At 38.4% G+C, this 13,982-nt stretch overlaps 2 protein-coding genes across 2 annotated transcripts; both read left to right on the top strand.

Annotated features, from left to right (window-relative positions):
* Positions 1 to 2,167: 2,167 nt before the first annotated feature.
* On the top strand, positions 2,168 to 4,606 carry LOC104773550. Its single transcript, XM_010498186.1, has 2 exons — positions 2,168 to 3,898; positions 4,094 to 4,606. Exons 1-2 carry the CDS (start codon positions 2,168 to 2,170, stop codon positions 4,604 to 4,606), a joined length of 2,244 nt encoding a protein of 747 aa, XP_010496488.1.
* A 2,467-nt stretch (positions 4,607 to 7,073) lies between these two features.
* On the top strand, positions 7,074 to 8,601 carry LOC104773547 (upstream activation factor subunit spp27-like). The gene is made up of 2 exons (XM_010498185.2): positions 7,074 to 7,488; positions 8,289 to 8,601. The coding sequence occupies exons 1-2, from the start codon at positions 7,180 to 7,182 to the stop codon at positions 8,403 to 8,405; spliced, it is 426 nt and encodes a 141-aa protein (XP_010496487.1). The 5' UTR covers positions 7,074 to 7,179; the 3' UTR covers positions 8,406 to 8,601.
* Positions 8,602 to 13,982: the final 5,381 nt, after the last annotated feature.

Below are 13,982 nucleotides of genomic sequence, written 5' to 3'. Positions count from 1 at the left end.
AACTAAATAATTTTTAAACTTGGACACTTGATAAATCAAGCTTTCCTGCTCATTCGTTGTTGGAAGCATATTAATCTTATTTATACTGGTTCTGAACCATTGTTTAAAACTTTTCTAGCCAATGTGGGATATTGTTCATAGTTCTTTTATTTCCATAAATTTAAAATTTTTCTTTTTCTAAAAAATTCTGGAAATTTAAAAAAATGTTAATGAAAACATGTCAAATCCTGATTGGTGGTTTTAAAATAATTCTTAATATAGAAAATTCTGGAAACTTTAAAAAATGTTAATGAGTGACATGTCTTATTACAATTGGAGGTTTTAAATCCTAGGTGGACAGCCTTAGAAGCTTGTAGCTTTTACTTTTTATTAGTATAAATTAGTTTAATAAAATCAATACAATAAAAACACAATGTGTTACTTTTCACTTATGACACATCAGCTTTTGTATTGAAGCAGGTGTTGACACTTCGGTAAAAATCAATAAACTATCAAATTATAACAATTAATACAGCTTAGGTTTTTTACTCCTAGGTGGACACATAATTGTCTTCTCTTCTTTGTTAAAATTGATCGTTCTCCTTCTTTCTATCGATCGATTTCACTCGATTTCTTCTTCTTTATGTCTACAGATTTTAGTTCTTAATTTATTCCTCTTATTTCTAACTCGCTTTTTCAACCTATGTTGCATATGAAAATCACAAAACATCTCGATTACAACTTTTTCTTTTTAACGCGATTTGGAATCATAATTGTTGCAACGGTGGCGGAGGAAGAAGCTGCGAAGGTTGTGAGTACATTGCAACAAGCTTCATAGCATCCATTGGACCAAGTTGTTTTGTCTGGTCGGAAACTGAAACTCAAGCATTTGAAAAGTTTCAAAGTGTCCTTGTCCTTAATCTCTATGAAAATCAGCTTGAGGTCTGTTCTAAATCCAGAAAATTGTAATATCCAAGCAAATTTGTTAGTGTTATGATATGTTATGTGTCAAAAATGTAAACTTTTGTTCTGAATTTGAATCTTTAGGATAAATTATTTGGTTTTTAGATATGCTCTTTGTCAAGCAAATCTGTTAGTGTGTGGTTTCTTTGTTCAAAGATTTAAACTTTACTTCATTTTGAGTCTTTAATAGGTAATGTATCTGCCTATCTGGATCGGTTATTGTGGTGATGTCTAGATTGAGATTGATTTTAAAGTGTGTGTTTCTTTGTCTTGATCAAAGGCTATGTTTGATTGCAGATACTGAACACGGTGTGGCTCTTGCAATATTTAAGAGAGATCATTGGTCACAGACAATAGAGAGCGCAAAGAGCCTTGTGAAGCAGATGTTGGAACCTGATCCCACTAAGTGTTTGACTCCTCAGGAAGTTCTTGGTAATGAAATGATTTTAACTCAGTTTTTCTTATTCAACTTGTTTTTTCTTCGGTTGGATTTGAAGTTGAGAAACCGCCGCTGAAGTGAAGTCGGTCTCTATTTCCTTCTTAAAGATCATTGTTGGATACAGAATGCTAAGCTCCAAATGTTCATTTAGGGGATATTGTTAGGTCAAGGTTGAAGCAATTCTCCATGGTGAATAGACTGAAAAGGTAAGTTCTTCATGTAAATGTTGCCTCTTAATATTTTCCAGATGCGTTTGTACTTTTGTTTGGAGCTTTGATTGGTTTCAGTTACTTGCTCTCTTTTGATGCTTCCAGTTAATCGTTGAGCACTTGTCTCTTTAAGAAGTTGAAGTGATCAGAAACATGTTTACACTGATGGATGCAGTTGTCTCTTTCCATTTGTTTTTTTCTATACTAAATCTTTGGTGATGCAGTTTTTGACCCTATAAGTTGTTAGAGAATATGTTGTCCCACTTAGTTTTGTTTAAGTATTGAGCTGTTCTCAATTGGTTTTGGTGATTTTTTCTTCTACCTTGTCCTTATTTAAGTTAGGCATTTAGTTAGGATATGTTTCACATATAATTGGTTCCTAGAATATCTCTTATATAGGATCTTCCTGAGATATGATTCCCTTGTATAAATGTAATCGACTAATCAATGGAATACTCATCAAGTATTATACACTTACATGGTATCAGAAGCCTCTTGATCTCGCGATCTCTTGCATTTTTTCTCTTTTCCTCTGTTTTTCAATTCCTTTGTTCCTTCTTTCGTTTACCTTTTCGCGATGGCTCCTACCACTCCCACATCTACTTCATCCGATAAGCCATTTGGCATCAGTCAGATCCGAGCATACATACCAATCATCTTGGATCTCGAAAAGATGAACTATGATGTGTGGAGAGAACTGTTCGAAACACACTGCCTTACCTTTGGCGTGCTCGAACACCTCGACGGCACAACCGCCGCTACACCAGACACAGAGAAGGTCTGGAAAGAACGTGATGGTCTTGTGAAGATGTGGATCTACGCCACCATCATCGATTCCCTCACCGAAACAATTCTTAAGTCAAAAAGCACTGCTCGTGATCTCTGGCTTGCATTGGAGAATCAGTTTCGTGACAACAAAGAAAGCCGTGCTCTCCAACTGGAGAATGAATTGCGGACTATCACCATTGGCGATCTAACAGTCCAGGAGTACTGCCGCAAATTGAAAACCTTATCTAATTTGTTGGCCAATGTTGACTCCCCTGTTTCTGACCGTGCTCTCGTTATGCATTGTCTGAATGGCTTAAACGAGAAGTTCGATGGCATTCACAACGTCATCCGTCATCGATCCCCATTTCCCAGCTTTACAACCACTCGCTCCATGCTGCAGTCGGAGGAAGACTGCCTTAAGAAGCAGGTTCGTCCCCCTGCTACACCAGCCGCCACGGCCTCCTCTCCGACCGTTCATAATGCTGATCAACCTCCCTCCACCAACTACACTAACAGAGGCAACCACAACAAACACAAGGGACGCGGTGGTGGTCGCGGAAATTGTGGTAGAGGACGTCACAACAACAACTCTGGTCACTTCTTGCCTGGATCCTATGGCTCTCAACCAGTCAGCTATCCTCCCTCTCAGTGGAACTACAATGCTCCTCCGTGGCCATACCCGTACTATCCGTCCCCATACCCGTACCAACAACAGTTCGCTCCACCGACTCGTCCACACACCGGTTTCCCATCCTATGCTCCACATCCACAGGCTCATCTCGTTCAGGACGGCACCGGGGACACGTCTTCCTCTGCATTAGTTCCCACGGCTCTTGCTCATGCGTTCAACACAATGACGCTTCAGGATCCTGTTGTCACTCTTTGGGTCATGGACACAGGCGCCACTGCTCACGTTACTTCCCAACCAGGTAATCTCACGACTGTTTTTAATAAGAGCATAACTCCCTCTGTCATTGTCGGTAATGGATCACTTGCTCCTGTCACAAACTCTGGTCACGGAACCTTACTTACCCCGTCCCGTGCTCTTCAACTTCAAAATGTGCTTGTTTGTCCATCCTTTGTTCAAAACCTGATTTCAGTTCGTCGCTTTGTTACTGACAACATTTGTACTATTGAATTTGATCCCTTTGGTTTCTCTATTAAGGATCTTCCGACCAAGCAGACTCTCCTCCGATGTGACAGTCCGGGACCACTGTATTCGAAGACACCCACCACACAACCATCTCCTCCTCTCGCTCTCACCTTGGGTAGTTCTCTTTGGCATCGTAGGTTGGGTCATCCGGGAAGTTCAGTTCAGCGCTCTCTACATTCTTTTGGCTTTAATAAAGCTGACATCACGTCTGTATGTCATGCTTGTCGTTTAGGGAAACACTCTCGTCTTCCGATTTATTCTTCGTCTACTGTTGTTACAGAACCATTTGATATTGTTCACTCAGATATTTGGACATCTCCAGTTTTAAGCAACAGTGGTTTCAAATATTATCTCTTATTTATGGATGACTTCTCTCACTTTATATGGGTCTGTCCTCTCAAAAAGAAAAGTGATTTTGGGCAGTTTTTGCAGTTTTCCGCCTATGTTCGAACGCAGTTCAACAAAAACATTCGAGCCCTCCAGTGTGACAACGGGGGAGAATACACAAGTCGATCCTTCCTTGAGTATTTAGCCTCCTCTGGCATTGAACTTCGGTTATCGTGTCCGCACACCTCCCAATAGAATGGTAGGGCTGAGAGTATGCTCCGTACTATCAACAACCTTTTGCGCACGTTTCTGATACAAGCTCATATGCCTTACACTTTCTGGGTCGAAGCTCTCCTGGCCTCTGCTCACACACTCAACCTTTTACCATCATCTTCCATCAACAACCTTACTCCGTTCTCTCGTTTGTTCAACAAACCTCAGACATATGATCATTTACGAGTGTTCAGATGCCTCTGTTACCCTAACGTGCTATCCACGGCTCCTCACAAACTGGCTCCCCGGTCTGTCGCATGCGTGTTTCTTGGCTATCCTGCTAACCATCGCGGTTATCGTTGTCTTGACATTGCATCTCGCAAAATCCTACTCTCACGTCATGTTGTCTTTGTCGAAAATGTCTTCCCATTCTCACAACTTCCACCGCCAAACACACCAAAACCAGTTCCTCTTCTTCCTCCGCCTATCCCACCATCAAGGCCTGTTCCTTCTCCTTCCGACGGTATTCCTTCACCGTCGGCTTTGCCGCCTTAAAATACACACCCGATGACAACCCGGAGCAAGAATGGCATCACAAAACCTCGTGCTCTGGTTTGTCTTCATACCGACAACATCTCTCCCCTCCCTCTTTCACATGTGCAGGCTGCAAATGATCCTTATTGGAATGGTGCCATGGGGGTGGAACACCATGCTCTTATTAAACGCAGGACGTGGGATTTGGTTGAACGCTCTAAGAACACTAACATTATTCGTTCTATGTGGCTTTTTCGTCATAAGTTTGATGCAGATGGGAAGCTCTCTCGCTACAAGGCGCGCTTGGTGGCCAATGGCAAATCACAACAACTTGGCATAGACTGTGACGAGACCTTCAGTCCTGTGGTGAAGCCTGCGACTATCCGTGCCGTTCTTCATGTTGCTCTTAACAGAAATTGGCCTCTACGACAGCTCGATGTCAAGAACGCCTTCCTCTACGACGATCTTAATGAGACCGTCTACATGCATCAACCGCCTGGATTCATCGACAAAACCAAACCTAACCACGTCTGCTTGCTTTGCCGGTCTCTCTATGGATTGAAGCAAGCTCCCCGGGCCTGGTACACTTGGTTTGCTTTGGTGGCTCGTCAGGTAGGCTTTTGTCAAAGCCTCTGTGATAACTCTCTGTTTTTGTATGGTTTTGGTTCAAACAGGGCGTATCTTCTCTTGTATGTTGACGACATAATCCTTACAGCGTCGTCACCAGCTCTGTTTGACAAGATTGTCTCTCATCTTGCGGATGCGTTTGATCTCACTGACCTCGGGAAACTTCATCACTTTCTCGGCATTGCAGTCAAATACAACAAAGCCGGCATTCTTCTCAGTCAACAGAATTATGCGGCTGACATCCTCAATCGTGCCTCCATGACAAATTGCAATCCTTGCAACACTCCGGTTGATACGGCAAGCAAGCTTGAAGCAACGTCTAGTCCTCCGATCGCTGATCCCACTCTTTATCGAAGTCTTGTCGGCGCCCTCCAGTATCTGACTTTTACACGCCCCGACATTGCGTTTGCAGTTCAGCAAGTATGCCTCTTTATGCACGACCCGCGAGAGAATCATCTCACAGCTCTCAAACGGATCTTGCGCTACATCAAAGGCACGATCACTCATGGTCTTCAAATCCACAAGACTCCACCACTGATCTCGTTGCCTATTCTGATGCTGACTGGGCTGGCTGCCCAAACTCAAGGTGCTCTACGTCTGGTTACGCGGTGTTCCTCGATGACAGCCTCATCTCCTGGTCCTCCAGTGCTGTTGCAGAGACCGTCTCTCGGTCCAGTGCGGAAGCAGAGTATCGGGGTGTCGCCAATGCTGTTGCAGAGACTTCTTGGCTACGTAATCTCTTGCTTGATCTTGGCTGTCCTCTCACCAAAGCAACACTGGTGTATTGTGACAATGTCTCTGTGGTGTACCTCTCCACCAATCCGGTGCAACATCAACATACAAAACATATGGAAATCGATATTCACTTCGTCCGTGAAAAGGTGGCTCTTGGACATGTTCGTGTTCTCCATGTACCGTCCTCATTACAGTATGCGGATTTCTTCACCAAGGGCCTCCCGTCTCCATTGTTCAATGATTTTCGAACCAGCCTGAACGTCCGCCCTCCTCCCGTTCTGACTGCGGGGGAGTGTTAGTTAGGATATGTTTCACATATATTTGGTTCCTAGAATATTACTTGTATAAGATCTTGCTCAGATATGATTCCCTTGTATAAATGTAATCGACTGATCAATGGAATACTCATCAAGTACTACACACTTACAAGGCACAATTTGTATTTGACGTTTGAGACTGTACTCTTTTGTTCTTTCCATTTTGGAGTAGAAAACATCCATTTGATTTTCAGATTGTTATGCTTTGGACAAAAAGAACGATTCATGAGGAAGCAAGAGAACTCATCAGTAAGCTGTGACAATGTCAAGAGATTCATACATTGAAGAGGTGAATCACAGAGGAGGAGGAGAAGCCTTGGGATCAAATCCCTAAATTGAATTTTGGGGAGTAAGAAAATGAATCAAGAGGGAGTGTTGGAAGTTTATTCATTACTTAATCCTGCAACAGAGAAGTTGGAGAAAGTGAAAGATGCATTGATGATGAAAAACACATAGGAAGCATGAGCAGAAGAACTGGTGGTGACATGGTGTGGTCGTACAGAAAGAAGAAGATGCAAAGGAGAAGAAACTAAAAGAAAAATAACATTGGACCATTATTTTAGTAAAGGCCCATATGTATAAATGGGTTTGTTTAGTTGTAAGTGTTTGGTTAATATAAAAACTAGAAATAGTAACTTTAAAATTAGTTGCTAATTAATTCTCGTTTAATTTCTGATTTTCTTGTTAGGTGTCTATCCCATCCTTCGATAAGCCTGATTTAAGAAAAATGGAAAAAAACTTAAGAAAAAAAAGAAAAAGAAAAAGTAAAGGGCAAATAAATATTTCTCCTCGATTAAGACAAAACCCCAAAAATCAGAAAACCAAAAATTAAAAAAAAAAAGTTGAAAGGATAACACAAAACCCCCCTTTCGTCTTCCCCAAATCCACTACCACACAGACAAAATCACACCGAAAATGGCGGTTTCTTCCGGAACATTCTCCACCTTCCTCTGCATCAAAACGCCATCGTTCCGCAACGCATCGACCCCTCTTTCGTCTCTCAGGCTCGCCTCTCACCCAGCGGCTAAGCTACGCTTGGTCCTAGCAGTAACATCTGCGACTGAGTCTTCGGAGCCAACCGCAACCAATAAGAGAGTTCCACGCGGTATCATGAAGCCTCGACCAGTGACCCCTGAGATGCAAGACATCGTCGGTCTTCCTGAAATCCCTCGCACACAAGCTCTCAAACGCATTTGGGCTTACATCAAAGAACACGACCTTCAAGTAAATCAATTCTAATTTCTCTCTTACAACATTCTGGTTTGGTCTTTCTTAGGGTTATGTCTTGATTTCTTCAATCTGGCTGTTTGGTGTTTTAAAAGGGTCAAATTTTAGGGTTTCTGGTAGGAAAATTGGATAAGGGTTGTCATCTTGTTACTTATGCTGTCTTGCTCTGTGTAACTTAAAGCTGAGAACTTTGTTTCTATGAATAGTTGCAATCTAGAGCTTGTCTATTATTAGCTAATAAAGGTAGTTTGAAGATTTTGTGGGCGTTTTAATGTCTTGTAAGATCTGTTTACTGGGAGTGAAGATGTTATGCAGTAGTTGATAGTAGTGACCAATTGCTTCATATGATTTTTGTGGTAGATGTGTATAAGCAGTTTTGATTCTTTGATTGAGTCTGACTTGAACATGTTTGGCAATGTGTGTCCTTTGAGGTGACAGATATGTTTCTCAGCCTCTCTGTTCCTGAGCCTTTTCCTATAGTTCTAGATAAATGTCTCAAGATGGAACTCTTTCAGCTCTTGAAATGCTTCTTCTATTGTATTTCAATTTTTTAAGATGCTGTTTCTCTGCAACTTTTGGTATTGTTGCTGTTTGGTTTAGGTTCTCTTTCAGCTCTTGAAATTCTTGTTCTATTTGTGTTACAAGTGCTGAAGATGTTGTTTCTCTGTAGCTTTTATATAGTCTATAGCAACCAAGTAGCCAAAACTTATTGTGTTACTCTCTTAGAAAGCTCTTGCTTATTTCCTCCTTTGCCATGTAGTACAATGTTTTACTGATTGACTAATTTTGTTCTTCAGGACCCACAAAACAAGAGAGAAATACTATGTGACGAGAAGCTGAAGAAGATATTCGAAGGCAAAGATCGTGTTGGCTTCCTCGAGATTGCAAAGCTCATCGGTCCTCACTTCCTCTGATGGAATGATAGCCAGAAGTTGGAGAAGACTTTAGATTAAGATTAGTAAGTTAGGGTTTTTGCAAACAGAGTACTTGAGAAGGTTTACTTGTCTTTTTTTTTGGTGTGGCTTCAATGGATGTTATGTACTTATGTAGACTTTGCTTCCTAATATTGTTTGCGTTCTCGTTTCCATTTCAGATTCTATGTCTTGGTTTCTTTTTTGGCTTCAGTGGGTGTTATGTAGACTATCTACTACGTGGGATACAAAACAAAATACCGGTAAAAAACCTGCAGAAATTAACAAGTCAAATATAATAACTTTCATCCATCTCAAATTTAATAAATTTCTGTATATATATCTTCTTTCTTCAGCTCATATTCTGCTTCTTCCACATCTACAACATGCTTGTCCTTTTTGCATCATGTTCTGAAAATGGTTTATATGGTTTAATATATGTGAAAATGGACCAGATTGACACAATTTTACAAAAATATTGCTGGATTGACACCCTCCTTTTGGGAAAAATTAGAATGACACAATTTACTGTTTAAATTACTAAAAGCCCAAATAAAACTGTATTAGGAAATAAAAATTAATAAAACCAAAAAAAAATCGAACCAAAAGCCCAAATAAAACTGTATTAGGAAATAAAAGTTAATAAAACCAAAAAAAAATCGACCAGAATCAAAACATCCCAAACCCGACATTATTTTTTTAAACAATAGAAAACTTTGTGTCGTCCGCCAGCGAAGAACGAAGAACGAAGAACGAAGAAGAGGTTTTACAGTCACCATAAAAACCCGATTTGCCATCATCTTCCGCCGGCGATTAAGAGCTGTAATCACCGGTGTTGGGTTAAAGAGTTCCAGCGGCGAAATAAGAACTTAGCGGCTTCGGTGGTTGGTGATTTGTAATCACCAGTGTTCACTGCTCTATCCAGTTACAGACGCCGGCGTAGTTGGGTTAAGGAATTCCGGTGGCTTTGAACTTAGTGGCTTCGATGGTTGGTGATTTTCTCCGGCGGTGAGTTTTAATTGGATTATTATAATAATGAACAGAATTGTTAATTGCAATTGTAGATTAACCTTGTTTTTGTTTTGGGTCTTGCTCTTGTGACAGTTCGGGTGGGCAGGATTAGGCTTTTTGTTTTGGGTCTTGCTCCTCAATAGCTTGATAATTCCGGTTAGACTTTATGATATGATTTTTTCTCCAATTATCACTGTCTACATTATGCAAGCTCTTTGATTTCCATTGAATTGTACGATGTTTGTATGATTTTAGAGTACTAAGGAGGATTTGATATACAAGTGGCATTGGACTTAACAGAAGATTAAATCAACCATCTGCAGATAATTGTCGAAACTAAAAGCAGGTATATTTTTTATCCTTCTTCACGGATGGGATTTTTGTTTTTCTGTTAGTAAATTTACAGGATTCTATCAACTATGGCAATGCTTATAATTTGCAGATTAAGATTATTGCTTTCGAGAGTTGAATGTTTGTTTTTTTACATTGGTTCTTGATGTCTATACTGCAGCTAATAGTCTGAACAAACCTTTTTTCTTCTTTTCTTGGTGACTCTTGTTTGGTGTTAGTTATACTACATCTGATTGTTGGTAGTGCGTGTCAGAATTGTGGAATATATAGTAACCAAATGGCCATGAATTGTTACGTAAGTAGTTCTCTTTTGAGATCATTGGATATCTAACATTTTGGAATGTTGGAATTGAGAAGGGTGAAGAAAAATGTTGGAATTGAGAAGGGTGAAGAAAAATGTTCCTCGGAATGAAAATCCAGGTGATTGTGGTGTGTATGCTCTTAAGTACATTGAATGTTTAGCTCTTGGGAAATCATTTGATGGGCTTTGCGATGAGAACATGTTGGCTCTTCGGATTAAGCTTGCATCGGAATTATACGACGAAGTCAGAGAATTAGCCATACCACCTAACATGACTGATTCATATCCTCAAGCTAAAGCTATTATCATCCCTTCCCTAGTTGATGAGTCCTTGTAGACTATTTTGCTTCATTTCCTTACGTTTTGTAGACTATCATTGTAGACTATTTCTTCTTTTGCATGTGAATTTGAACGTGAGAGTCATAATATAACTTGTAGACTATTTCTTTTGAATGTGAATTTTTTTCTTCTCATAATTATATAAACATAGCGACATGTAGTGTTTGTTAGCTTAACGACATGTAATGTTTTGTTATTACATTCAGCTCAAACTAAACCGGGTCAAGGGTCAACCGCATGTGAATTTGAACGTGAATGATCATAATATAACTTGTAGACTATTTCTCTTATTTTCCCCAACGAGTAAAGCATATACTCATTTTAAATTTTAAATTTGGACGTGAATGATGATAATATAACTTGAAGACTTGTAGACTATTTCTCTTATTTTTCCCACGAGTAAAGCATATACTAATGTTAAATTTTAAATTGTTACTAACAAAAGAATGGGAGAATATAAAAGAACTTTGAACTAAAAAGAGTTCTATGTCAATGAAAGCATCGTCATTTTCAACAAAAATCTAAAGAGAACTTGGGAAAATAACAAAAACTAGGAAATTATAGAGTACATGTCTTGCGATTATGTCCTACTTGGTTGCAATTACCACATGTGTATTGTTTTCTTGGCTTCTTCTTTTCCATTGCAATTTCCATTGCCGATTTGATTCTTGAATTCTTTGGTCTACCTGCTTGTTGTTTTGGAATCGGTGGTCCACCAACAAAATCTTTGTACAACTCTCCTAGAATATGATGATCTGCTTGTCGGGCACGTGTAGAGCGCTCTGTTACAGAACATGTATGTGCTGAAATAAACACACGCACCTCAAACTTTGGAAAGTGATTTAATGTTGCAGCTCTTACCCTCCACTTGCATCCTTTAACCCAACACTTGACAATCAATAGTGTTGGTCTCGATTTGTAAACAAAATAATCAAACCTTTGTACCAAGGTTAGTATCTTCAACCGTGTTTCTAGGTGCTCCTTTGTATCATACATTTGCCCAACAGCCAAATTCACAGAAGACAAGTCTACCTTTGAGACATCAACAGGTTCCTTATTTTCTTCAATATAAAAAGATGAACTCATTTTCTTCATTGGCAATTTATGATCCTCTTCTTCTGGTTCTTCTTCTGGTGGAATTCCATACAGGGTAAAATTCTCATAATCAGAATCTGTTCCGTCAGAATCATCACAATAATCAAATCTACTATCATCTTCATCCATCTATTCTTCATTTGTGTCGCTGGCCATATCAAGATACTCTTCTCCAACCTGATCATTTTCATCTCTTCCTCGTTTCTTACCTATGTGATTCAAATCAGTCTGTATTTTCTTCTTCACTTCAACACAAAGTCGACCTGTAACCCTTTCCAATTGTCCCAGAAAAGTGTGCAACTGACGAGAATTATCGATAATAACTGGTGGTGTATCACTGGGTAAATCCTGCAATAACCTCTTCGAGATCTTGTAACTCAAGACAACATCAAATACCTTGTTATCCAGCCTGTAATCCTCATATACCATTTCAATGCAATCATCAAATCTGCTTTGATCGTTACATTGTAGAATTCGTGAACCTCTTTCATTATCAACAACAAACAACCATTTGTTGTTGTCAAAGATCTAATTACCACAAACGAGAATCACCTGCTTCATATTCTCTTGGTTGTATATGAATCACTTTAAAACGTGAAGGAAGGGATGAAAAAAAAAACCACCTTAAAAAGAAAATAATAGAGAAGTCGATTATGAACCCCAAAAGGAAGAAAGCATGATTAAATCCACAATGGAGAGGAGGAAGGAGGAATTTATGGAAATATAAGATGAACCCAAAAGAGAAAAAAAATTCACTCGATATAGGGGGAGGGGAGGCACGATACAAAAGAGAAAAAAGGGTAAACCCTAGATTCTCGCCATATATGGCAACTGCTACAAAAGTCTGTCGCTTAACTTAAAAAAATCTGTCACAAAAGGCACTAATAAATCTGTCATTACCCTGAAAACAACTGTTATAAAAAATCTGTTATCAAACGCGAAATAATAGATTTGTCATTACAGATAACAAATCTGCTGTCATTATATCAACAAAAAACAAATATGTTATCATTGTATTCATGTATAATAAATCTGTTATAAAGCAGCAGATTTTTTAGTAGGAAAAAAAAACTGTCATAACATAACAAAATCTGCCATAACGTATATTGTGCATGTGGGTCAATATAGCAATTTTAAAAAGACTTTCGAAAATCTGTTACCAAACAACAAATTTTTCTTTCAATCCAAAAATCAGTCATAACTTAAAAAAAAATCTGTCACCACTAGATGTCAAACTAGCAATTATTTTTACGTTTATAAATCTGTCGCAATGTGACAGATTTTTAAGTGAAAAATAAAACTGTTACAACAATCATAAATAATCTGCCACAAAATTCCTAGAAATTTGACTAAAATAATGAAAATCTGTCATGACTTTATAAATAAGTCTGTCGCGTTAAGAAAATCTGCTGTCCACAAAAAATCTGTCGTTACACACTTCAAATAAATCTGCCATATAAAACAAATCTGCCGTCAAATTCTGCAAATTAATCTGCCATCTAAAATAAGTCTGCAAAAAAAAAACTGCCATGGACAATAAATCTGCCACTTACAAATTAATCTGCCATTACATGTATGGCAGACTTTTAAAAAAAAAAAAAAAAAAACGAAATTGCAGAAATTTTTTACCAAGGGTATTATTGACTTTTTTTTTTCCTAACAAAGCAAAAAATGGTATTTTCGGTAAGAAACTAACCCAATTGACCCTCAAATTTTAGGAACTAATCTAGCAATTAACTGCTCAATTTGGGTCAAACTAGTAATTCTCCCTTAATATATAGCAATTGAGAGCATGTTTAATCGCACTCTTTTTAGATGTGGACAAGTATGTTCTGTAAATTACCGATTTGCTTTTGCATCATGTTCTGTAAGCAGTTAGAGATCAAATTACCACTTAGACAGTCACACAGTTTTTTTTCTTTTATTAGAAAGATCAAAAGCTCATATAATTATAATAAAAATGAAAATCATTATTCTAAATAAATAAGTATATTACTGCATGATTAGTTATAAATATTTTCTAAAAAGGTGTTTGGAGAGTGTTGTTATTAATATATACCTTTTTGAATATTTGTAGAAAAAAAAAAGATTATGAAAAAAAGTGGTAGAAGATGATTATACTGTATATTGTTGAAAGAGAAAAATGTTTCTTTGATGATTATGCTGTATATCTCTTATATACAGATGAATTTCCTAAACTAAGATAAGGATACATTTAAACAATATATTTAGAGATAATGCTAAATTTCCTAAGCTCAATATTAACATTTATCATAATCTTCTAGATTCTTCTAGAAAGAGAAACATTCTCTTGATTTCCATCTTTTGGGTTTTGTCATCTCGACCTCGGTCGGTTCTCCATATCCTAATAAAAAATGAAGGAAATCTTAAAATCCTTAAAACTGGCTTGCCTCCCAAGTAACTACGATGCCACTTCGTCATTTTTGGCTTCGAGTAAGCCTTCGATCATCCAAACTGGGATA

This window comes from Camelina sativa, unplaced genomic scaffold (genome assembly GCF_000633955.1).
Source record: "Camelina sativa cultivar DH55 unplaced genomic scaffold, Cs unpScaffold00567, whole genome shotgun sequence".
Classification (NCBI taxonomy): Eukaryota; Viridiplantae; Streptophyta; class Magnoliopsida; order Brassicales; family Brassicaceae; genus Camelina; species Camelina sativa.
This window is presented reverse-complemented; position numbering and strand designations above follow the sequence as displayed.